Source organism: Mobula birostris, chromosome 5 (genome assembly GCF_030028105.1).
Source record: "Mobula birostris isolate sMobBir1 chromosome 5, sMobBir1.hap1, whole genome shotgun sequence".
Classification (NCBI taxonomy): domain Eukaryota; kingdom Metazoa; phylum Chordata; class Chondrichthyes; order Myliobatiformes; family Myliobatidae; genus Mobula; species Mobula birostris.
In genome coordinates this window covers 202,865,304-202,892,365 of record NC_092374.1, presented here as the reverse complement: position 1 = coordinate 202,892,365, position 27,062 = coordinate 202,865,304, and the positions used below count along the sequence as shown (strand labels likewise).

The 27,062-nt window shown below is 47.7% G+C and overlaps 1 protein-coding gene across 1 annotated transcript; it reads right to left on the bottom strand.

The window, feature by feature from the left end:
- Window positions 1–567: 567 nt before the first annotated feature.
- On the bottom strand, window positions 568–27,062 carry LOC140198293 (nuclear factor 7, brain-like). Its single transcript, XM_072259359.1, has 6 exons — window positions 26,643–27,062; window positions 26,461–26,556; window positions 25,419–25,652; window positions 12,760–12,782; window positions 12,545–12,657; window positions 568–1,184 (listed from the first exon to the last, which is right to left on the bottom strand). Exons 1-6 carry the CDS (start codon window positions 27,051–27,053, stop codon window positions 652–654), a joined length of 1,410 nt encoding a protein of 469 aa, XP_072115460.1. The 5' UTR covers window positions 27,054–27,062; the 3' UTR covers window positions 568–651.

Genomic DNA, 27,062 nt, shown 5'->3' with positions numbered 1-27,062 from the left:
CTGGTAGTCCTTCGCTGTCACATTTACTATGTAATTGTCTCTCTCCTCCTGATCACCGGCCCCATCACCCTATCACTTCCCCCTCTCCCCCCCCCCCCCACCATCTCCATCTGCCCATCACCCACACACTCCTCCCCAGCTCCTTCTCTCTATTCCAGGCACCAGTATCCCCTCCTGTCAGATTCCAAAATCTTCAGCCCTTTGTCACTGACGCCTTTCACCTCCCAGTTTCTGACACATTTCCACCCCTCCCTCATCTATTACCCCTCACCTGGATCCACCCATCACCCATTTCCCTCCACATATGTTACCTAACACTTTGGGAGACTCCGGCGCTTCGTGTGTTACCAATAGTACATGTACCGTGTTACCAAGATTCACCGTGACCTCCCTCTCCCAGTCAGCACCACCACCACTTGTCCCAGTTATCCTGTCAGTCCCGGTGGACTTTAGCAGCCGGGGGAGCCGGGGAGCTCAGGACCCGCCGCCCGCGGCTGTTGCTGAATCCGCGGTGTTTCTGTTCTGTTGACGGACGCGGTGAACGAGTTAAAATTAATGGATTGATAATTCTCACATCGTGTTTATTTCACTCTCCGCACATTTATATTTACACTGACTTACTCCTGACGCCGGTCCCGAGACCCGACCCGTTTACAGACCCGGAGCGGAACCGGAGCAGATTCTCAGCCACTGGTTTGCAGCCCAAGGCCCGAAGAAAGGATAAAGTTTCTCCGTGAATTTATTTTCAGTGAAGGTGTGGAGATGGGACTTGGTCTCCGCGTTGTAAAATGAAACTCTCCCGGACTCGTAACTGAGATAAACTCCCACCCTCCCGGGGATGGGACCGGCAGGGAGACAGGATACAGTGGAGGTGTAAACCTTCATCACGTCATTAATCCGCCCGATGATCCAGAATCCGGTCTCCGGACTCAGTGTGAACAATCCCTTCCTCTTCACAGACTCTGCGGCGACTCCCAGACTCCAGCACCGATTCCCCGTCACCTCCACCTCCCAGTAATGTCTCCCCGATGTGAATCCCTCCGATCCCAGCACACAAGCCCAGTATGTGAACCACTTCCCGGTGTCAGGGAGATCCCTCCAGGTCCCGGTCGGTCTCACACTCTTCCGATCCTCAGACACCTCGAGCAGCGGATACGCCGTTTCCACATCCAGGGTGACAGAGACTGGGGGGAGAAGCAGAGAATTAGAGAGTCCCAGGGGATCGGGGGCAGACTCGGGCAGCGCGACCCAAGGACCGGGGGAGAGGCCGCGGCGCCTCAGTCTCAGTCGGGTGGTCGACAGGACCCTTTCCCAGGATTTTACCCAAACACAGCGGATGGACAACCAGCATCTTCCCGAGGTTTATCCTCGACATGGAGAGCGGATTTTTCCCGATCAACACATACAAAATTCTGGAGGATCTCAGCAGGTCAAGCAGCATGTGTTAAGGGAAATTTCAAGCCGAGACCTTTCCTCAAGATTGGAAAGAAAGACGGGAGATAGCAGTGGAAACGGGTATGAGGAAGGACTGGAGCAACAACTGGATCCAATGAGGATGGGGTGAGTAAACACCGGAGGCATTTAAAGAGGAGGTAAAACAAAATTCATTCCTGCTGACCAACTCACTTTAATGTACTAGTTCCATTTGCCTGTATTTGGTGAGCGCAGCAGGCCAGGCAGCATCTCTAGGAAGAGGTACACTCGACGTTTCAGGCCGAGACCCTTCGTCAGGACTAACTGAATGAAGAGCTAGTAAGAGATTTGAAAGTGGGAGGGGGAGGGGTGATCCAAAATGATAGGAGAAGACAGGAGGGGGAAGGATGGAGCCAAGAGCTGGACAGGTGATTGGCAAACGGGATATGAGAGAATCATGGGACAGGAGGCCCAGGGAGAAGGAAACGGGCGGGGGCACGGGGAAACCCAGAGGATAGGCAAGGGGTATAGTCAGAGGGACAGAGGGCGAAAAACGAGAGTGAGACAAAGAATGTGTGTATATAAATAACAGATGAGATACGAGGGGGAGGTGGGGCATTAGTGGAAGTTTGAGAAATCAATGTTCATGCCATCAGGTTGGAGGCTATCTAGACGGCATATAAGGGGTTGTTCCTCCAACCTGAGTGTGGCTTCATCTTTACAGTAGAGGAGGCCGTGGATAGATATGTCAGAATGGGAATGGGATGTGGAACTAAAATGTGCGGCCACTGGGAGATCCTGCTTTCTGTGGTGGACAGAGCGTAGGTGTTCAGCAAAACGATCTCCCAGTCTGCGCCGGGTCTCGCCACATCGGGAGCACCGGACGCAATATATCACCCAAGCCGACTCATAGGTGAAGTGTCACCTCACCTGGAAGGACTGTCTGGGGCCCTGGATTGTGGTAAGGGAGGAAGTGTAAGGGCACGTGTAGCACTTGTTCCGCTTACAAGGATAAGTGCCAGGAGGGAGATCAGTGGGGAGGGATGGGCGGGGGGGGGGGGGGAACGAATGGACAAGGGAGTCGCGTAGGGAGCGATCCCTGCAGAAAGCAGAGGGGGGGGGGAGGGAATGATGTTCTTAGTGGTGGGATCCCGTTGGAGGTGGCGGAAGTTACGGAGAATAATATGTTGGACCCGGAGGCTGGTGGGGTGGTAGGTGAGGACCAGGGGAACCCTATTCCTAGTGGGGTGGCGGAAGGATGGAGTGAAAGCAGATGTGCGTGAAATGGGGGAGATGCGTTTGAGAGCAGAGTTGATGGTGGAGGAAGGGAAGCTCCTTTCTTTAAAAGAGGAAGACATCTCCCTCGGCCTGGAATGAAAAGCCTCATCCTGAGAGCAGATGCGGCGGAGACGGAAGAATTGCGAGAAGGAGATGACATTTTTTCAAGAGACAGGGTGAGAAGAGGAATGGTCCAGATAGCTATGAAAGTCAGTAGGCTTATGGTAAACATCAGTAGATAAGTTGTCTCCAGAGATAGAGACAGAAAGATCCAGAAAGGGGAGGGAGGTGTCGGAAATGGACCAGGTAATCTTGAGGGCAGGGTGAAAGTTGGAGGCAAAGTTCACCAGCAATTTGATGTGTTTGCTTGAGTTTCCAGCATCTGCAGAATTCCTCGTGTTTGCCTGTATTTGCCCATTATTTCTTTAACCCTTTCCCATCCACATACCCGTCTGGATGTCTTTTAAATCATTGTAACTGTACCCACCTCTACAATTCCCCTTCGCAGCCTCCTGAGCTCTAGGAAAAAGTCCCAAAATATAAAGCCTCTCCTTATAACCCAAACCCTCCAGTCCCATTAACATGCTTGTAAATCTGTTTCATACCCTCTCAGTTTAATGACATAGAAACATAGAAACATAGAAAATAGGTGGAGGAGTAGGGCATTTGGCTCTTCGAGCCTGCACCGCCATTTATTATGATCATGGCTGATCTTCCAACTCAGAACACCGCCCCAGCCTTCCCTCCATAGCCCCTGACCCCCGTAGCCACAAGGGCCATATCTAACTCCCTCTTAAATATGGCCAATGAACTGGCCTCAACTGTTTCCTGTGGCAGAGAATTCCACAGATTCACCACTCTCTGTGTGAAGAAGTTTTTCCTAATCTCGGTCCTAAAAGGCTTCCCCTCTATCCTCAAACTGTGACCCCTCGTTCTGGACTTCCCCAACATCGGGAACAATCATCCTGCATCTAGCCTGTCCAATCCCTTTAGGATGTTATACGTTTCAATCAGATCCCCCCTCAATCTTCTAAATTCCCACGAGTACAAGCCCAGTTCATCCAGTCTTTCTTCATATGAAAGTCCTGCCATCCCAGGAATCAATCTGGTGAACCTTCTTTGTACTCCCTCTATGGCAAGGATGTCTTTCCTCAGATTAGGGGACCAAAACTGCACACAATACTCCAATTCTTCCTGTAGAAAGATCATCAGCACTGGACAGTGTGATCCAAATCATAAAGACAAGAAAGTCTGCAGATGCTGGAAATCCAAAGCAACACACATAAAACCTTGACCCAAAACTTCAACTGTTTATTCATATCTATAGCTGTTGCTTGATCTGCTGATTTCCTCCAGCATTTTCTGTGTGTTACTCTGCTCCAAATCTGGCCTTCCCAATGTCTTGTACACTCATAACGTGACGTCTCAGCTCCTGTACTCAGTATTCTGACTGATGAAGGCAATCACCTCCTGGTCTCTCTGTTCCACAACACTCTCCAGGGCCCCAATGATTCCTGTGTAATCCTGTCCTGGTCTCCCTTCCAAAATGCAACACCCTCATCTCTGAATTAAAATCAATTTCCATCCAATGGCCCAGAGACCCAATTAATCAAGATCTCGTTGTAATCTTGGATAAACCATGAGCAACAGGGTTATGTAGCGGAAAACACAATACTATGCCACCTTGGGGCGTTCTGGAGTTCAGAGATCAATTCCGACACCATCTGGAAGGAATTTGTACGTTCTCCCCATTACCTCGTGCTCCTGATTCATCCCTCAGATTGGGGAGAGTAGAGAGCGAGGAAGACCATCATTACTTGCAGTGGGGTCTGGAGCAGCTGGAAAAATGGGCTGAAAAGTAGCAGCTGGAATTTAATGCAGAGAAGTGTGAGCTGTTGCACTTTGGGAGGACCCCCGTGTAGGTCTTACACAGTGAATGGTCGGGCACTGAGGACTCTGTTCTACAGCAGATCTGGGAACACAGGTCCATAATTCATTGGAAGTAGTGCTACAGGTAGATAGGGTAAAAAGAAGCATTTGTCACATTGGCCTTCATAAATCAAAGCATTGAATACAGGAGATGGGATGTTACGTTGAGACCTGGTGAGGCCTAATTTGGAATATTGTATACAGTTTCGGTCACGTACCTACAGGAAAAATTTAAACAAGTTTGAAAGAGTGCAGAGAAAATTTACAGGGATGTAGCTGGGACTGGAGGACCTGAGTCATAAGGAAAGATTAAATAGTTTAGGACTTTATTCCTGTAACATAGAAGACTGAGGGGAGATTTGATAGAGGTGGACAAAATTATGAGGGGTAGAGATAGGGTAAATGCAAGCAGGCTTTTTCCACGGAGGTTGTGTAGGATTACAACCAGAGGTCATGGGTTAAAGGTGAAAGATGAAAAGTTTAAGGGGAACATGATGAGAAACTGCTTCATTCACAGGGTCGTGAGACTGTGAACAAGCTGCAGTAACAGTGGTGCATGCAAGCTCGATTTAAACATTAAAGAGAAGTTTGGACAGGTACATGGATGGTAGCAGTTGGAGGACGATGGTCCCGGTGCAGGTAGATGGGAGCAGGTAGTTTAAATGTTTCGGTACAGACCAGGTGGGCTGAAGGGCCTGTGCTGTTAGTTTCTATCACTCTGTGACGCTGGTACAAAGACATAGCGGTTTGTAGGTTAAATGGTCATTGTACATTGCCCCGTGATTAGGCTAGTTTTAAATAGTTGGGGTGCTGGCTGGAGCAGTTCATTGGTCTGGGACGGCCTGTTTCACACTGTACCTAAATAAATAAATAACCTCTTCACTGTCCAACCTGATGGCATGAATATTGACTTCTCTAACTTCCGTTAATGCCCCTCCTCCCCTTCACAACCCATCCCTTATTTATTTATCTATTTATTTATTTATTTATTTATTTGTTTGTTTGTTTATTTCCCTCCCCCTTTATTTTCTCTTTCTCTCTTTTCTCCCTCTGTCCCTCTCACTATAACTCCTTGCCTGCTGTCCACCCTCCGGGCTCCCCTCCCCGCTTCTGTCTCTCCCCAGGCTTCCTGTCCTATGATTATCTCCCTTCTCCAGTCTGGTATCGCTTTTGCCAATCAACTTTCCAGCTCTTAGATTCACCCCTCCCCTCCTGTCTTCTCCTATCATTTTGGATCTCCCCCTCTCCCTCCTACTTTCAAATCTCTTACTATCTCTTCTTTCAGTTAGCCCTGACGAAGGGTCCCGGCCGAAATCGTCGACTGTACCTCTTCCTGTTGATGCTGCCTGGCCTGCTGCGTTCACCAGCACTTTTTGCGTGTGTTGCTTGAATGTCCAGCATCTGCAGATTTCGTTGTGTTTGCGTTTTAAACATGTCACCTACATCCTCTCCGAATCATTCATATGAATGATGAAAATCAGTGGACCCAGCACCGATCCCTGCAGCACAACCGCTGGTCACTGGACTCCACCCAGACAATTCTGTATCCTATTCCAGATCGTACTCTATCCCATGTGATCTAACTCTCCGCTACCTCGTCAAATCCCTCGCTAAACTCCATGGAGACGATGTCTACTGCACTTTCATCAGCTGTAATTTATTTATTGAGATACAGCACGGAATAGGCCCTTCCGGCCCTTTGACCCCCACCACCCGCAACCCCTGATTTAATCTGAGCCTGACCATGGGACAAGTTACAACGACCCCCACCACCCAGCAACCCCTGATTTAATCCGAGCCTGACCATGGGACAAGTTACAATGACCCCCACCACCCAGCAACCCCTGATTTAATCCGAGCCTGACCACGGGACAAGTTACAATGACCAATTAACCTGCCAACCGGTGCGGGTTTGGACTGTGACACCGGAGCACCTGGAAGAAACCCACGTGGTCATGGGGAACGTACAAACTCCTTACAGGCAGTGACGGGACATGAACCCAGGTCGCTGGTACTGTAAAGCGTTGTGCTAACCATTATGCTACCATACAGTCCATGCAGAAAACCAAGCTGGGTATCCCTGATTAGTCCTCGCCTTTCCAAATGAATGTAGATCCCGTCTCTCAGAATCCCCTCCATTAATGTACCCACCACTGACGTTAGGCTCACCGGTCTGTACTTCCCAGGCTTTTCCCTACAGCCGATCTTCAATAAATGTTCAACACTAGTCTCCCTCCAGTCTTCTGGCCCCTCACCCACAGCTATTGATGACACACATGTCTCCAAAATGGGCTCCATACTTTCCTCCTGAGCTTCCCACAATGTCCTGGGATACATTTTATCAGGACCTGGGGATTTATCTACATTTCTGCATTTCAGGACCTGCAGCACACTTGTTTCTGTAATGTGGTGGAAAATGAGGTTGATCATCTTCTGTAACATGGGGGAATTGAGGGCCCCGTGGAACTGGCACAGAAGAGGCGTTGAGAAATGGTGACAGGGAAGGTTTATCAAGATACAGGCAAAATGCAGGTAAATAGACTGGGGGGGGGTGATCTGACAGAAACATATAAGGTAAGGAGGGGTGTAGATTGAGTGATGGTTGAAATCTTCTTCCCACAGGAGGGGGATCAAATACAAGAGGTCACAGGTCTGAGGAGGGTGGAAAGAGTTTAAAGGTGAGTTTATTTGAACAGTGAGTGGTTGATGTTGGAACTTGCTGCCAGAGGAGGTGATGGAATAAAAATACAATCACTGTGTTTACGAGACACTCAGACAGACATTTCAATAGACAAGGCACAGAAGGAGACTGGTCTCATACCGGCCAATGAGGTGAGTGTAGATGTGTAAATAGGTCAGAACAGAGGTGACGGGCCGAGGGGCCCATTTCAATACTGTAGAACGATGACTCTGTGACGTTAAATGAACTGAATGACAGTCTCCTGTGCAGAGAATTCCAGATACACCATCCTCTGAGGGTCCACCCCATCCTGAGACAGTGACCCCTGACCCCCGACTCCTCAGACAGGGGAAACATCCTCCCTGCATCCTGCCTGTTGCATTTGGAAAGACAAGGACAGGTCAGGGACAGTCAGCACGGCGTTGTGCATGGAAAATCACATCTCACAAATTCCAGTTTGTTGAAGAGGTGACAGAGAGCATTGACCAGGACAGGGTGGTAGACATTGTCCACATGAACTTCACCAAGGCCTTTGATGTTGACCATAGACCACACACGGAGTATTGTGTGCATTTCTGGTTCCCCGACTATGGGAAGATGTCATTACACTGGTCAGGAAACTTCAGGAGGCTGTAACAATGGCTGGAGGGCTTGGGAGAGACTGGATAAGCTGGGGCTATTTCCCTGGAGTGATGGATGCTGAGGGGTGACCCCTTTTCGAGGTATATAAAATCATGAGGGGCAGACGTAAGGTGTACGCTCACGGTCTTTTTCCCATAAAGAGGGAAGTCCAAAACCAGAAGGCAGAGAGAGAAGGTGAGAGGGGAAAGTTTTTTAAGGGATCTGCAGGGCAGCAAGTGACCAGTCGGCATCTGGGATTGATTAGGAGGAGCAAATTAAAGGAAGACAGGTAAACACAGCAGCCATCGTCAGAGTGGACATCGTCAGAGTGGTGATCTTCAGGCTTCAGCTCTTTGAGGGTTCACACAGAGAGAAAAAAAAATAAAAGGCATCTAAAAACGTAAACACGAGGAATTCTGCAGATGCTGGAAATTCAAGCAACACACATCAAAGTTGCTGGTGAACGCAGCAGGCCAGGCAGCATCTCTAGGAAGAGGTACAGTCGACGTTTCGGGCCGAGACCCTTCGTCAGGACTAACTGAAGAAAGAGCTAGTAAGAGATTTGAAAGTGGGAGGAGGAGGGAGAGATCCAAAATGGTAGGAGAAGACAGGAGAGGGAGGGATGGAGCCAAGAGCTGGACAGGTGATTGGCAAAAGGGATATGAGAGGATCATGGGACAGGAGGCCCAGGGAGAAGGAAAAGGAGGGGGGGGGGTGAACCCAGAGAATGGGCAAGGGGTATGGACAGACGGACAGAGGGAGAAAACGGAGAGAGAGAGAAAGAATGTGTGTATATAAATAAATAACAGATGGGGTACGAGGGGGAGGTGGGGCATTAGCGGAAGTGAGAGAAGCCAGTGTTCATGACATCAGGTTGGAGTCTACCCAGACGGAATATAAGGTGTTGTTCCTCCAACCTGAGTGTGGCTTCATCTTTACAGTAGAGGAAGCCGTGGATAGACATATCAGAACGGGAATGGGATGTGGAATTAAAATGTGTGGCCACTGGTAGATCCTGTTTTCTCTGGCAGACAGAGCGTAGGTGTTCAGCAAGACGATCTCCCAGTCTGCGTCGGGTCTCGCCAATATATAGAAGGCCACATCGGGAGCACCGGACGCAGTATATCACCCCAGCTGACTCACAGGTGAAGTGTCGTCTCACCTGGAAGGACTGTCTGGGGCTTACACCTTACACTTCCTCCCTTACCACCATTCAGGGCCACAGAGAGTCCTTCCAGCACCCCTGTGGCCATCCCCCTCAACAACAGGTATATTACTCTGGATACTGTCCGGGGGAGATGACCTAACAGAGGAAAGTCACACTGGTCAGGTCCCGGGTACCGAGTCTGCCTCTGTGACTCAGAAGGGAAGGGAGAGAAGAGGCATGCTGTGGTGACAGGAGATTTGCTAGTTGGGGAAAAGGACAGGAGGCTCTGTGGGCGAGAACGAGATTCCCAGATGGGATGTTGCCTTCCGGGTGCCAGGGTCTGGATATCTCGGATTGAGTCCTCAGCATTCTTAAGTGTGAGGGTGAACAGCCAGAAGTCGTGGTCCATATTGGTACCACTGACATGGGTAGGATGAGTGACGAGGTTCTGCAAAGGGAGTTCAAGGCGTTAGGTGCTGAGTTAAAGGGCAGGACCTCCAGGGTTGTGATCTCAGGATTGCTCTCTGTGCCACGTGCTGGTGAGGCCTGAACAAGCAAGATTATACAGTTTAATATGAGACTAAGGAGTTGGCGTAGGAGGGAGAGCATAAGAATTTTGGATCATTGGGCTCCTTCCAGGGAAGATGTGAGGGGACTAATATCCTGGTGGGAAGGTTTGTTAATGCTGCACGGTGGAGTTTAAACTGGAGTTGTAGAGGGATGGGAACCAGAGTGACAGAACAGTTAGTCGAGAGGTTGTGGAGGTAAAACCTCATACAAAGTTAGGAATCAAAAGGTTGAGCATGGCGCAACTAGTGACCTGAGCTGTGTATATTTCAATGCAAGAAGTATCGTAGGAAAGGTGGATAACAGTGTTGAAGGTGAGGGAGCTGGTTTACAAACAGAGGCAATGTGCAGTGAGGAGAGGCTGTTGATTGGGCAAAATTGTATTCAACAGGATCAGTTGCAACGTAAAAGGCGGACAAAATTGGAAAAGGTCTGAAGGTGTTGTATCTGAATGCACGCAGTATACGGAACAAAGTAGCTGAACTTGTAGTTCATCTACTTGTAGTTTTGGACGGGTCGTATTCCGCATGAAGGTCGGGGACCAGTGCTGTGCATCAGGCATTTGTTCTGGGAACCCTACTTTCTGTGATTTTTATAAATGACCTGGATAAGGAAGTGGAGGGATGGGTTAGTAAATTTGCTGATGACATAAAGGATAGGGTGTTGTGGATAGTGTGGACGCCTGTCAGAGGTTACAGCGGGACATTGATAGGATGCAGAACTGGGCTGAGAAGTGGCAGATGGAGTTCAACCCAGATAAGAGTGAAGTGGTTCATTTTGGCAAGTCAAATATGACGACAGAATACAGTATTACTGGTAAGACTATTGGAAGTGTGGAGGATCAGAGGGATCTTGGTGTCCGAGTCCGTAGGACACTCAAAGCTGATGCGCAGGTTGACTCTGGTTAAGAAGGCATACAGTGCATTGGCCTCCATCAATCGAGGGATTGAGTTTAGGAGCCGAGAGATAATGTCGCAGCTATATAGGACCCTGGACAGACCCTACTTGGAGTATTGTGCTCAATTCTGGTCGCCTCACTACAGGAAGATCGTGGAAATCATAGAAAGGGTGCAGAGGAGATTTAAAAGGATGTTGCCTGGATTGGGGAGCATGCCTTATGAGAATAGGTTGAGCGAACTCGGCCTTTTCTCCTTGGAGCAACGGCGGATGAGAGGTCACCTGATAGAGGTGTACAAGATAATGAGAGGATCGTGTGAATAGTCAGAGGATTTTTTCCCAGGGTTGAAATAGCTCGTACCAGAGGGCCTAGTTTTAAGGTGCTTGGAAGGAGATACAGAGGAGATGTCCGGTTGGTTTTTTATACGCAGAGAGCGGTGAGTGCATGGAATGGGCTGCTGGCAGCGGTGGTGGAGGTAGAAACAATGAGGTCTGTTTAGAGACTCCTGGTTGGATACATGGAGTTTAGAAATATAGAGGGCTATGGATAAGCCTAGGTAGTTCTAAGGTAAGGACATGTTCGGCCAGCTTTGTGGGCCGAAGGGCCTGTATTGTGCTGTAGGTTTTCTATGTCTTTTTGTTTCTACATCCCACAGAAGAACTACTCTAAAGGCAAGATGTGGCTAACAAGAGAAGTCAAAGCCAACATAAAAGCCAAAGAGAGGGCATAAAACAGAGCAAACAGTAGTGGGAAGTTAGAGGATTAGCAAGCTTTTAAAAGGCAACTAAAAAAGTCATTAAGAAGCTAAAGAGGGATTACAAAATTAATTTAGCCAATAATATTAAAAAGGATAACTCACTCTCTCCCCCTTCCTTTCGGAGATGGATGGCTGACATGACCTCAGTCATACAGATGGAGAAATTTAGGTTCTTGAGAACCAATTCAATTAAAAAATTTTCGGCTATCTGGGGTCCATTTCTTGCCTACCTGAACCATTTCCCCCCAGTTGATTTCTCACGGCTCTCATTTCAGTTTTAATGTTTCGTATTTCTGAGCACTTTGTACATTAGGGATCCCTCTAATGTAATGTCCCTTTTTTTTTTGCTTATTTCATTTTTACACTTGTTTGAGCTGGTATGTTATTGTTGGTGTCATTGTTTATTTTTTTGAAAATTTTGAAAATACAGTATTAAAAAAAAAGATAACAAAAGTTTCTTCAGATAAGAAAGTTTAAAAGCCCATAAGATATAGGAGCAAAATTAAGCCATCTGTCCATTAACTCTGCTCCGCCATTCAATCATGGCTGATCCTTTTTTTATCTCCTCCTCAACCCCAGTTTGCAGCCTTCTCCCCATGACCTTTGAAACCATGTCCATTCAGGAACCTATCAGCCTCTGCCTTAAATACACCCAGTGACCTGGCCTCCACAGCTGCACGTGGCAACAAATTTAACAAACCCACCACCCTTTGGCTAAAGAAATTTCTCCTCATCTCTGCTTTGAAAGGGCGCCCCTCTATCCTGAGGCTGTGCCTTCTTGTCCTGGACTCTCCCACCATGGGAAACGTCCTTTCCACATCCACTCTGTCTCGACGTTTCCACATGCGAAAGGTTTCGATGAGATCCCCGCTTCATCCTTCTGAATTTCAGCGAGTGCAGACCCAGAGCCATGAAATGTTCCTTGTATGATAACCCTTTCATTCCTGGAATTACCCTTGTGAACCTCCTCTGGAACCTCTCCAATGCCAGCACATCTTTCTCAGATGAGCTGCCCACATTGGACGTGGCATCAAATGTTACAGGGAGAAGGCCGGGGAGAGGGGCTGAGGAGGGGAAGAAAGGATCAGCCATGATTAAATGGCGGAGCAAACGCAATTGGCCAAAGAGACTAATTCTGCTCCTATGTCTTATTGTCTATAGATTCCTTTCAGCCTATAATTACAGCCATATTTTGTGTCTAATTATAACTTAGTTGTGTCTCATAAACAAGAACAAATGGATCTTACGTTTTACCTTGTTTATTGCTGTCAATCGCTTCTTCCGACGTTATGTCAAGCAAATAGGGGTGATCGAATTTTTCAACAAGTAGGGCACCATCTGTCACTGACAATGTCCCGTTTTCATCACTAATCATGTAAATATTATACATGTAGTTATAAACTGAGCATCAGTAATATTTGAACTATTTTACAGATTCATACAGTGTTTCAGTAAAGACCATGTCCTACCTCCTCTTCCGACAAGCTTCCTCCTAAAATAAATAAAACACAGATCTCAATTGATTGAGACGGACCATCGGCATCCCGACAGCAGGAATCTGAGCCAAGTTACTACAAGCTGCTGAAAATTCCCACTAAACTCATTCCCACTGACACGAACGGTAAAAGAGGGACATTGAACCATTGGAGAAAGTACAAGGAACGCTTATGAGAATTATACCATAATTGAGAGAAGGAATTCACAGGAGAGACTGGCCAGGTGGTGTATTTTTATCTGGATATGATGTCAGGGAAGATCAAATTGAGGAATTTAAGATTCCGAATGGATTTGACAGAAAATGTTTCTGCTTGTGTGGAGACCGAAAATCAAAGATATAACACAGTTGGTCGTTAATAAATCCCACAAGAAATGTGATGAAGAGAATGTGGAACTCACTGCCACAGGAGTTGAAGGAGAGTAGCAGAGATTGAATGTAATGGAGAAACAGGATAAACACATGACGGACCATGGAGTTCGGAGCACTGTTGCTGGGTGTGGTGAGTAGGTGGGAGGAGGCTTGTGAAGCTGGGAAACTGATAGGAGAGAATGGACTGAAAGACCTGTCCATGATGGAAAGTGGGATATAATCTGATGAAGAATATTTCTGAAAAAAAAGACAGTGCAAAATTCTCCAAGACACTGAACCTGATACAAACCAGATATAGATGGTAAATCTGATCTGAGGGTCACATTCTGGAATTCAACCTCAGTTCCCACTGATCAACAGTGGTTAATGGTGGTAAATAACAGTGGTTATTTCTTCAGCGCTTTGAACGGGGCACGTCTGCGCAAGCGTGTGGATGTCGGCCACTGAGAACAGCAGGAAGAGTTTAAGAGCGAGCAGAGTTGAAAAGGTGACGGTTATTTCTTCAGCAGTTTGAACGGGGCACGACTGTGCGAACGTGTGGAGGTCGGCCAGTGAGAACAGCGTTTATAAGGAAGACAGATTTACAGAGTGGGTGACAGAGCAGGGGGAGACAGAGTAGGAAGGCTTTGGCTCAACGGGGCTTTGGCGATAAAGGGTCGAGGCCAGGCAGATTATCTGTTTAAAATAAAGAGAGAGAGAGTATGTGTGTGAGGCCAGTTTTCTGTGCTCGGTGTCAGATGTGGGAGGTCCTGGAGACTCCCGACCTCCTGGACGACCACATCTGCACCAGGTGTGTCGAGCTGTAGCTTCTTAGAGACTGCGTCAGGTAACTGGAGCTGCAGCTCGATGACCTTCGTCTGGTCAGGGAGAGTGAGGAGGTGATAGAGAGGAGCTATAGGCAGGTAGTCACCCAGGACCACAGGAGACAGAGAAGTGGGTAACAGTCAGGAGATGGAAGAGCAAGAAACAGGTACTAGAGAGAACCCCAGTGGCCGTCCCCCTTTACAATAAGTATTCCTGCTTGAGAACTGTTGAGGGAGGTGGCCTACCTGGGGAAAGCAAAAGTGGTCGCATCTCTGTCACAGAGTCTGGCCCTGTGGATCAGAAGGGTAGGGAAAGGAAGAGGATGGCAGCAGTGATAAGGGACTCTTATAGTTAGGGGGTCAGACAGGTGATTCTGTGAACACAGGAAAGAAATGCGGATGGCAGATTGCCTCCCAGGAGCCAGGGTCCAGGATGTTTCTGTTCGCATCCACGATATCATGAAGTGGGAAGGAGTCTAGCCAGAGGTCGTGGTACATATTGCTACCAATGACATAGGTAGGAAAAGGGAGGATATCCTGTAAACAGACTACAGGGAGTTGGGAAAGAAGTTGAGAAGCAGGACCTCAAAGGAGTAATCTCCGGATTGCTGACTGTGCCACGTGACAGTGAGTTTTGGGATAGAATGAGGTGGAGGATAAATGCGTGGCTGAGGGATAGGCGCAGGGGTCAGGGATTCAGATTTCTGGATTATTGGCACCTCTTTTGGGGCAGGAAGGACCTGTACAAGAAGGACTATTTGCACTTGAATCCCAGGGGGACCAATATCCCGGTGGCAAGGCTTGCTAAGGCTAATGGGAGAGATTAAATTACAATTGCTGGGGGGTGGGAACCGAACTGATGAGACGGAAGAAAGGGAGGTTGGATCACAAACAGAGAAAGCTTGGACACAGTGAAAAAGGGAGGATAAGCAGATGACAGAGAAGTGACGCGCTCATTCCGATGGTTTGAGCTATGTCTTTTAATGCGAGGAGCTTCATGAATAAAGCAGATGAGCTTAGAGCATGGATCAGCACTTGGAGCTATGATGTTGTGGCAGTACAGAAACTTGGATGGAGCAGGGGAAGGAATGGTTACTTCAGGTGCCAGGCTTTAGATATTTCAGAAAGGATAAGGAAGGAGGCAAAAAGGGTGAAAGCGTGGCACTGTTGATCAGGGATAGTGTCACGGCTGCAGAAAAGGAGGAAGTCATGGAGAGGTTGTCTACGAAGTCACTGTGGGTGGAACTTAGGAATAGGAAGGGGTCAATAGCTCTACTGGGTGTTTTTTATAGACCACCCAATAGTAACAGGGACATTGAGGAGCAGGTAGGGAGACAGATTCTGGAAAGGAGAAATAATAACAGGTTTGTTGTGGTGGGAGATTTTAATTTCCGAAATATTGATTGGCATCTCCCTAGAGTGAGGAGTTTAGATGGGTTAGAGTTTGTTAGGTGTGTTCAGGAATATTTCTTGACACAATATGTAGATAAGTCTACAACAAGAGAGGCTGTACTTGATCTGGTATTGGGAAATGCACCTGGTCAGTTGTCAGGTCTCTCGGTGGGAGAGAATTTTGGAGATAGTGATCACAATTCTATCTCCTTTACCACAGCATTGGAGAGGGATAGGAACAGACAAGTTAGGGAAACGTTTAATTGGAGTAAGAGGAAATATGAAGCTATCAGGCAGGAACTTGGAAGCATAAATTGGAAACAGATGTTTTCAAGGAAATGTACACAAGAAATGTGGCAAAGGTTCAGGGGATATTTGCGTGGGGTTCTGAGTCGGTACGTTCCGATGAAACATGGAAAAGATGGTAGGGTAGGAGGTCCATGGTGTACAAAGACTGTTGTAAATCTGGTCAAGAAGAAAAGAAGAGCCTATAAAAGGTTCAAAAAACTAGGTAATGATAGGAATCTAGAAGATTATAAGGCTAGCTGGAAGGAGATTAAGAATGCAATTAAGAGAGCCAGAAGGGGCAATAAGTAGGCATTGGCGGACAGGATTAAAGAAAACCCCAAGGCATTCTACAAGTATCTGAAGAACAAGAGGATAAGGTGTGAGAGAATAGGACCAATCAATTGTAACTGGAAAAGTGTGCATGGAACCGAAGGAGATAGCAGAAGTAATTAATGAATACTTTGCTTCAGTATTCACTACAGAAAAGGATGTTGGCGATTGTAGGGATGATGCAGTGGACTGAAAAACTTGTCAATGTAAATATTAAGGAAGAGGATATGCTGGAGATTTTGAAAAGCATCAGGTTGGATAGGTCACCGGGACCGGATGGGAGATACCCCAGGCTATTTTGGGAAGCAAAGAAGGAGATTGCTGACCCTCTAGCAATGATATTGGCATCATCAATGAGGACGGGAGAGGTTCTGGAGGATTGTGGATATTGTTCTCTTATTCAAGAAAGGGAGGAGGGATAGCCCAGGAAATTATAGGCCAGAGAGTCTTAATTCAGTGGTTGGTAAGTTAATGGTGAAGATCCTGAGAGGCAGGATTTATGAACATTTGCAGAGGCGTAATAGGATTAGGAATAGTCAGTATGGCTTTGTCAAAGGCAGGTTGTGCCTTACGAGCCTGATTGAATTTTTTGAGGATGTGACTAACATCGAGCCGTAGATGTAGTATATATGGATTTCAGCAGGGCATTGTTAAGGTACCACATGCAAGGCTTATTGAGGAAGTAAGGAGGTATGGGATCCAAGGGGACATTGTTTTGTAGATCCAGAACTGGCTTGCCCACACAAGGCAAAGTGTGGTTGTAGACGGGGCATATTCTGCATAGAGGACGGTGTGCCTCAGGGATCTGTTCTGGGACCCCTACTCTTTGTGATTTTTATAAATGACCTGGATGAGGACGTGGAGGGATGTGTTAGTAAATGTGCTGATGATACAAATGTTGGGGGTGTTGTAGATAGTGTGGAGGGCTGTTATAACGGGACATTGATAGGATGCAAAACTGGGATGAGAAGTGGCAGATGGTGTTCAACCCAGCTAACTGTGAGGTGGTTCATTTTAGTAGATCAAATATGATGGCAGAATATAGCATTAATGGAAGACTCTTGGCAGTGTGGAGGATCAGAGGGATCTTGGGCTCTGAGTCCATCGGACACTCAAAGCTGCTACGCAGGTTAACTCTGTGGTTAAGAAGGCATACGGTGCATTGGCCTTCATCAATCGTGGCATTGAGTTTAAGAGCCGAGAGGTAATGTTGCAGCTGTATCAAACCCTGGTTAGATCCTACCTAGTGTTCTGTGCTCAATTCTGGTCGCCTCACTACAGGAAGGACGGGGAAACCGTAGAAAGGGTGCAGAGGAGATTTACGAGGATGTTGCCTGGATTGAGGAGCATGGCTTATGAGAATAGGTTGAATGAACTCGGCCTTTTCTACTTGGAGTGACGGAGGATGAGAGGTGACCTGACAGAGGTGTATAAGATAATGAGAGGCATTGATCGTGTGGATAGTCAGAGGCTTTTCCCCAGGGCTGAAATGGCTAGCACTAGAGGGCATAGTTTTAAGGTGCTTGGAAGTAGGTACAGTGGAAATGTTAGCTATAAGTTTTTGACGCAGAGTGGTGAGTGCGTGGTATGGGCTGCCAGCAGCCGTGGTGGAGGCCGAAATGATAGGGTCTTTTAAGAGACTGCTGGATGGCTACCTGGAGCTTAAAAATATAGAGGGCTATGGGTAAAGCCTAGGTAGTTCTAAGGTATGGACATGTTCGGCACAGCTTTGTGGTCTGAAGTGCCTGTATTGTGCTGTATGTTTTTCCATGTTTCAAACAGAGACATAGAACATAGTAAACACAAAATAATCTGCAGATGCTGTGTTCAAAGCAACAGTCACAACACGCTGGAGGAACTCAGCAGGTCAGGCAGCATCAGTGGAAACGATGAGTCGACGTTTTGGGCCGGAACCCTTCGTCAGGACTGAAGAAAAAAGAAGGGGGAAGGATTTGAAGAATGTTTGTAGGTTCAGTTGAAAAGCCAGTAATTTGAAAGACAAAGGGGTGGGGGAGGGGAAGCAGGGACGTCATAGGCAGGAAAACAATGGGTAGTAGAAGAAGGAGGCAGAACCATGAGGGAGATGATAGGCAGCTGGGGGAGGGGGCAGAGTGATATAGGGATAGAGGAAGGGAGGCGGAGAGAATTACTGGAAGTTGGATAATTCCATGTTCATACCAAGGGGCTGGAGACTACCTAGACGGTATATGAGGTGTTGCTCCTCCAACCTGAGGTTAGCCTCATCATAGCAGTAGAGGAGGCCATGTACGGACATATCTGAATGGGAGTGGGAAGCAGAGTTGAAGTGGGTGGCAACCGGGAGATCTTGTCTGTCGTAGTGGACGGAGCGGAGGTGCTCGATGAAGCGGTTCCCCAATCTGTGTCGGGTTTCACCGATGTAGAGGAGATCGCACCGGGAGCACTGGATGCAGCAGATGACCCCAACGGACTCACAAGTGAAGTGTTGCCTCACTTGAAAGGATTGTTTCGGGCCCTGAATGGTGGCAAGAGAGGAGGTGTCGGGACAGGTGTAGCACTTGCGCTTACAGGGATAAGTGCCGGGTGGGAGATCCGTGGGGATGGATGTGCGGATAAGGAAGTAGCGGAGGGACCGATCCCTGCGGAAAGCGGAGAGGGGTGGAGAGTGAAAGATGTGCTTTGTGGTGGGGTCCTGTTGAAGTTGGCTGAAGTTGCGGAGGATAATGTGCGGGTTCCGGAGGATCCAGCTTCTGCCTGCTCTTGTCCCACCGAACTTGTATCTGCCTACTCGGACTCCATTTTGTCACCCATAGTTCAGTCCCTCCCCACCTGCATCCGCGATACATCCCATGCCCTTCACCTCTTCAATAACTTCCAGTTCCCCAGTCCCAACCGCTTGATTTTTACTATGGATGTCCAATCCTTATACACCTTCATTCCCCATCAAGAAAGCCTCAAAGCCCTCCGCTACTTCCTGGATAATAGACCTCACCAGTTCCCCACCACCACTACCCTCCTCCGGTTGGCGAAATTGGTTATCACACTTAATAACCTTTCTTTTGGCTTTTCCCACTTTCTTCAGACTAAGGGTGTAGCTATGGGAACTCGCATTGGCCCTAGCTATGCCTGCCTCTTCGATGGTTATGTGGAACAGTCTGTGCTCCAAACCTATTCTGGTACTGCTCCCTAACTTTTCCTTTGGTACATTGACGACTACATTGGTGCTGCTTCCTGTACCCATGCTGAACTCATCAATTTCATTGACTTTACTTCTAACTTCCACCCAGCCCTCAAATTCACTTGGTCTATCTCGGACTCTTCTCTCCCCTTTCTCGTTCTCTATCTCTGGAGACAGACTGTCCACTGACATCTTCTACAAGCCCACTGACTCTCATAACTACCTCGACTATACCTCTTCCCACCCTGCCACATGCAAAAATGCCATTCCCTTTTCCCAGTTCCTCCGAATCTGCCGTATCTGCTCCGAGGATGAGGCTTTCCGTTCCAGGACATCTCAAATGTCCTCCTTCTTGAAGGATCATGGTTTCCCTTCTACCATCATTAATGATGCCCTCACCCGCATCTCCTCCATTTCCTGCACTTCGGCCCTCACCCCATCCTCCCGCAACCACAACAGGGACAGAGTTCCCCTTGTCCTCACCTACCACCCCACCAGCCTCCGGATCCAGCACATTATCCTCCGCAACTTCTGCCACCTTCAACAGGTCCCCACCACTAAACACATCTTTCCCTCTCTACCCTTCTCTGCTTTCCGCAGGGATCGGTCCTCCACGACCCCTTATCCGCAAGTCCATCCCCACGGATCTCCCACCCGGCACTTAACCCTGTAAGCGCAAGTGCTACACCTGTCCCAACACTTCCTCCCTTGCCACCATTCAGGGCTCCAAACAGTCCTTCCTAGTGAGGCAACACTTCACTTGTGAGTCTGTTGGGGTCACGGATTGCATCCGGTGCTCCCGATGCGGCCTCCTCTACATCGGTGAAACCCGACGAAGATTGAGGGACCGCTTCGTCAAGCAGCTCCGCTCCGTCCGCCAAAACAGACTGGATCTCCCAGTAGCCACGCACTTCAACTTTGCTTCCCACTCCCATTCAGATATGTCCATACATGACCTCCTCTACTGCCATGATGAGGCTAACCTCAGTTTGGAGGAGCAACACCGCATATACCGTCTAGGTAGTCTCCAGCCCCTTGGTATGAACATAGAGTTATTCAACTTCCAGTAATTCCCTCCGCCTCCCTTCCTCTATCCCTATGTCACTCTGCCCCTCCCCCAGCTGCCTATCACCTCCCTTATGGTTCCGCCTCCTTCTTCTACTACCCATTGTTTTCCTGCCTATGACGTCCCTGCTTCGCCCCCCGCCCAGCCCCTTTGTCTTTCAAAAGACTGGTTTTTCAATTGAACCTACAAGCATTCTTCAAATTGTTCCCCCTCCTTCTTTCTTCAGTCCTGACGAAGGGTTCCGACCCGAAACATCGACTCATCGTTTCCACCGATGCTGCCTGACCTGCTGAGTTCCTCCAGCGTGTTGAGTGTTGCATAGAACATAGAATAGTACAGCACAGTACAGGCCCTTCGGCCCACAATGCTGTGCCGATCCTTAAACCCTGCTTCCCAAATAAACTCCACCGTAAATTCCTCCATATACCTGTCTAGTAGTCTCTTAAATTTCACAAGTGTATTTGCCCCCACCACTGACTTAGGCAGTGCATCCCACGCACCAACCACTCTCTGAGTAAAAAACCTTACTCTAATATCCCCCTTGAACTTCCCACGCCTTACCTTAAAGCCATGTCCTCTTGTATTGAGCAGTGGTGCCCTGGGGAAGAGGTGCTGGCTGTCCACTCTATCTATTCCTCTTAATATCTTGTATACCTCTATCATGTCTCCTCTCATCCTCCTTCTCTCCAAAGAGTAAAGCCCTAGCTCCCTTAATCGCTGATCATAATGTATACTCTCAAAACCAGGCAGCATCCTGGTAAATCTCCTCCGTACCCTTTCCAATGCTCCCATATCCTTCCTATAGTGAGGCGACCAGAACTGGATACAGTACTCCAAGTGCGGCCTAACCAGAGTTTTATAGAGCTGCAACAACACCCCGTGACTCTTAAACTCTATCCCTCGATATATGAAAGCTAATAATCCATAAGCTTTCTTAACTATCCTATCTGCCTATCCCTCTGCTCCTCCACCTTACCAAGTATCCCACCATATACTTTGTACTCTGCGTTGGAGTTTGTCCTTCCAAAGTGTACCACCTCACACTTCTCCGAGTTGAACTCCATCTGCCACTTCTCAGCCCACTTCTGCATCCTATCAATGTCTCTCTGCAATCTTCGACAATCCTCTACACTATTCACAACACCGCCAACCTTTGTGTCGTCTGCAAACTTGCCAACCCATCCTTCTACCCGCACATCCAGATCGTTAATAAAAATCACGAAAATCAGAGGTCCCAGAATAGATCCTTGTGGGACACCACTGGTCACAACCCTCCAATCTGAATGTACTCCCTCCACAACCACCTTCTGCCTTCTTCAGGCAAGCCAATTCTGAATCCACCTGGCCAAACCTCCCTGGATCCCATGCCTTCTGACTTTCTGAATAAGCCTACCTTATGGAACCTTGTCAAATGCCTTACTAAAATCCATGTAGATCACATCCACTGTACTACCCTCATCTATATGCCTGGTCACTACCTCAGAGAACTCTATCAGGACACGATCTGCCCTTCACAAAGCCATGGTGACTGTCCCTGATCAGACCAGGTTTCTCTAAATGCCCATAGATCCTATCTCTAAGAATCTTTTCCAACAGCCTTCCCATCACAGACGTAAGGCTCACTGGTCTGTAATTACCCGAACTATCCCTACTACCTTTTTTGAACAAGCGGACAACATTCACCTCCCTTCAATCCTCTGGTACCATTCCCGTGGACAACGAGGACTTAAAGATCCTAACCAGAGGCTCAGCAATCTCTTCCCTCGCCTCGTGGAGCAGCCTGGGCAATATTGCGTCAGGCCCCGGGGACTTATCCGTCCTAATGTATTTTAACAACACCAACACATCCTCTCCCTTAATATCAACATGCTCCAGAACATCAACCTCACTCATATCGTTCTCACCGTCATGAAGTTCCCTCTATTTGGTGAATACCAAAGAGAAGTATTCATTGAGAGCCTTGCTCACTTCCACAGCCTCCAGGCACATCTTCCCACCTTTATCTCTAATCGGTCCTACCTTCACTCCTGTCATCCTTTTGTTGTTCACATAATTGAAGAATGCCTTGGGGTTTTCCTTTACCCTACTCGCCAAGGCCTTCTCATGCCCCCTTCTTGCCCTCCTCAGCCCCTTCGTAATCTCCTTTCTTGCTTCACTATATTCCTCAATAGACCCATTTCATCCTTGCTTCCTAAATCTCATGTATGCTGGCTTCTTCCACCTGACTAGATTTTCCATCTCACTTGTCACCCATGGTTCCTTCACCCTACCATTCTTTATCTTCCTCACCGGGACAAATTCATCCCTAACATCCTGCAAGAGATCCCTAAACACCCATCACATGTCCATAGTACATAGTCCTGCAAAAACGACATCCCAATTCACACCCGCAAGTTCTGGTCTTATAGCCTCATAATTTGCCCTTCCCCAATTAAAAATTTTCCTGTCGTCTCTGCTTCTATCCTTGGCCATGATAATGCTAAAGGCCAGGGAGCAGTGGTCACTGTCCTCCAGATGCTCACCCACTGTCAAGTTGATAGATCTGTCACCTGGCACGGTTCATTACCTAATACTAGATGGCATTCCCCCTAGTCGGCCTGTCAACATACTGTGACAGGAATCCGTCCTGGACATACTGAACAAACTCTGTCCCGTCTAAGCCGCTGGAACTAATCAGGTGCCAATCAATATTAGGGAAGTTAAAGTCAGCCATGATAACAACCCTGTTATTTTTGTACCTTTCCAAAATCTGCTTCCCAATCTGTTCGTCTCTATCTCTGTTGCTACCAGGGGGGCTATAGAATACTCCCAATAGAGTAACTGCTCCTTTCCTGTTCCTGACCTCCACCCATACTGACTCAAAAGAAGATCCCGCTGCATTACCCACCCTTTCTGTAACTGTACTAGTATCCCTGACCAGTAATGCTACCGTTCCACCCCTTTCCCCCCCTCTCTATCCCTTTTAAAGCACTGAAATCCAGGAATATTGAGAATCCAATCCTGCCCTGGTGCCAGCCAAGTCTCTGTAATGGCCACTACATCATAATTCCATGTATGTATCTAAGCTCTCAGTTCATCACTTTTGTTCCTGATGCTTCTTGCATTGAGGTACACACACTTCAGCCCTTCTGCCTTACTACCTTTACACCCTTAATTCTGCTTCTCTTTCCTCAAAGTCTCTCTATATGTTAGATCTGGTTTTATTCCATGCCCTTCTTTCACTGCTCTATTGCTCCGGGTCCCATCCCCCTTGCAAATTAGTTTAAACCCTCCCGAACCATGCTAGCAAACCTACCTGCAAGGATATTTATTCCCTTCGTGTTCAGGTGCAACCCATCCAATCTGTACAGGTCCTACCTTCCCCAGAAGAGATCCCAATGATACTAAAATCTAAAACCCTACTTCCTGCACCAACTCCTCAGCCATGCATTCAACTGCCTTCTCCTCCAATTCTTACCATCACTGTCACATAGCACTGGCAGCAATCCTGAGAACGTCACCCTTGAGGTCCTGTTCTTCAGTCTTCTGACTAGTTCCCGAAACTCACACTTCAGGACCTTATCCCTCTTCCTGTCTATGTCGTTGGTCCCTACATGTATCACGACTTCTGGTTGCTTTCCCTCTCGTACCAAGATGTCGGTCACCCGGTCAGAGACATTCCGGACCCTGGACCACGGGAGGCAACAAACCATGCGGGTGTCCTTCTCACGTCCACAAAATTTCCTGTCTGCTCCCCTGACTACAGAGTCTCCAATGACGACAGCTCTCCTCTTCTCCGTCCCACCCTTCTGCACCACCCGGTCAGACTCAGTGCCGAAGGCCCTGCCACCGTGTCTCACACCTGGTCGGTCGTCCCCGCCAACAGTATCCAGGACGGTAAACTTATTATTCAGGGGAATGGCTACAGGGATGCTCTGCACTACCTGTCTGCTCACCTTCGCTTTCCCCCCTCTGACTGTCATCCAATGACCTGCTTCCAACAGCCTAGGTGTGACTATCTCCCTGTAACTCTCATCTATGACTGCCTCATTCTCCCCTATGAGTCGAAAGTAATCCAGCTGCTGCTCCAGATTCCTTATATGGTCTTCCAGATGGTTCAGCCGTGTGCACTTCTGGGAGATGTGACTCTGCGGGAGAGGGGAGTTCCCCCAAGACTGCTACATCTCACATGAGAGGCACATCACCGTCTCAGGAGACATTGTAAAGACTAACTGCGAGCAAGCTTGTCCTCCGCCTCTTCTTTCAGAATATGACTCAAGACTTTGAACCTTTTCACCATTGACTAAGGATGTAATATCAACTAAATCTAGCCTTAAGTAAATACTAGCATCGGTGACATTTTTACAGGATTGTTGTAAAAACTCACCCAGTTTGGGTGTCACGGTAGCCCAGCAGTAACGCTATTACAGAGCCAATGGTCCGGGATCAATTCCCGCTGCTGTCTGTAAGGAGTTTGTAGATTCTGCCTGTGACTGTGTGTGTTCCCTCCAGACGCTCCGGTTTCCTCCCACATTCCAAAGATGTGTAGGTTAGGGTCAGTAAGTTGTTGGCGTGCTATGTTGGTGCCAGAAGCGTGGTGACTCTTGGCCTGAGCACACAGAATGTGTTGGTGATTGACACAAACGGCCCAATTCACTGTATGTTTCAATGTGACAGGAAAAGCCAATTTACATTCACAAATGTTGTTCAGGGAGGACAACTGCCTTCCAAACCCCGTCTGGACTGGACGAGGCTTCAGATTCTTGGGAATATCGTCGTCCCAGAGTTTCCCCTGCTAAGCTGATCGTCAAGCCACCCAGTGAAGGATGAAAGACAAAATGGGCCAGGCGAGGGAACCGATCATCCCTGGAGTACAACAGTAAAACACTTTGAAAAAAAACCTCTTTAGCAGCTGAATTGAAACTGGCTGCACCAGACACACTCACAGTCTGTGAATGTAAAGGGATGTTACTCTGTGTCTCGGGATATTATACGTGGGAATCACAGAACCGATCACTGGTTCAGTGCTCTGATCAGAGTGAACACTCCCGAGAAGGTTGCAGCCCGTCCTGTGATGTACAGATGTTGTGAGAGGCCAGTTTGGGGACAACAACAATCCGGAACAGTCAAAACATCTGTCTGGTTTAAATCAGTTTACAACTACAGTATTTGTAAATCCCACACTGAGTTAAAATACATCATTTTGTGACTGTGAACTTTTACAGAAACAAACTGAAATCTCTCACCATGAGGAATATGATATTGTCTTGTTGATCCATCTGTTCCTGTAACTTTGAGATTTCCTCCTGGATGGAATTTAAATTCTCTTGAATTACTTGAAGATTTTTCTCCATTGGATTTAGAATCCTCTCCTCTTCTTCCCTAAGATCTCGGAGTGCGCGCTGCTCTTTGTCGGTGATAATCCGGCGCAGTTCAGCAAACTGGGATGTGATGTGGGACTGAACGCTTTGTGACTGTTCCTGCCAAATGAAAGGAGAGGCTAATTTATTTTATGGCCCTGATGTATTTCCTTATGAAATAGATGGTCTATCCACCCATTATCGTCCAAGAGGACCACAAACTTGCCGTTGGGTTTGGAGGCATGTGTGCCTCAATGACCCAAAGAACTATAATGGCTGGAGTCAGGGCTTTATGTTTTGACTCTTGGTAGGGTCACCCATGCCAAACAGGTCAAAGTGTAGAGGCCAGAGTAAGTGTGGTCTACTGGCCCTCCAGGTCAAGGGATTCAGCTCAGGGCTAACAATACTGACAGGTAAAACAAAATTGTTACGGAAACAATGAAGAGTCTTTCTACATCTGAGTGCCATGTTATTCCTGAGTCTCCACTCAGGACCTGCATGACTGACAGTAATGAAAACCGAGAAGTAACTACTGACATGTTCAATGAAGACATGGACACTGCCAGAGATGGAGGACCTTCATTGCTGTCCTAAACGCCAGTGGCATAACAGGCAGTAAGTAAGTGGCTCTCAGATCTTCGGTCACACTTCCCTGCAACCCAGTCTTCCTCACTGACCCATTAACTCCCACCTGATTCACATACAACCCCATTTCACGGGGTTAATTACAGTAGCCAATTTACCGTTCAACCATGGAATGTCGGCTAAAAGAAGGTACTGGTTACTCAGAGAACGTGCAAACTCCACGCAGACAGCACCAGAGGTCAGGATCGATCCCAGGACACTGGAGCTGCGATACTCTGCTATTCTGCATTAAAGGGAACAAAACTACACAACGATATTGGAAATTCTGCTCAGGAAGCCTCACCCGAACTCCGGAAATCTTCTCTTTCTGTTGCTGCTCCATTTCCTGAAAGTCCGATTTCTTTTTTGTGAGCGAGTCCATGGAAGATTTAACCCGATTCTGGGAATCAAAGAGTGAATGGATTAGACAAAAAGATGACACTTTGTGATCAGACTAAAAAACTATCGAAAGCGGGTTATTTTTACCTTGTAAACTTCAACGGCTTCTTTAATCGGCATGAAGTTGTGAGACTTGTGTTTCCGAGTATTTCTACAGATCAGACAGAGCAGTTTCCCGTCGGTCTCACAAAACAGCTTCAGTTCTTTCTTATGTTTCTCGCAGCGAAGTTTACTTTCTTTCCTTTTCGGATCCAAGTTTCGCTTTCGAGCTTTCTCAGACAGATTTACTAAGGCCCGATTGACCTTGAGGGTGCGGTCCGCAAACTCCTCTCTACATTCCGGGCAGGAGTTTCTCTTCTCCCTTTCCCAACACCATGTGATACAGGAGCGGCAGAAGTTGTGTCCACACTCCAGTGACACCGGATCGGTGAAGAAATCCACGCAAAGGAGACAGATTGCCTCCTCGGTTAAACTCTCGACCTGTCGTTTCGAAGCCATGTTAACTCT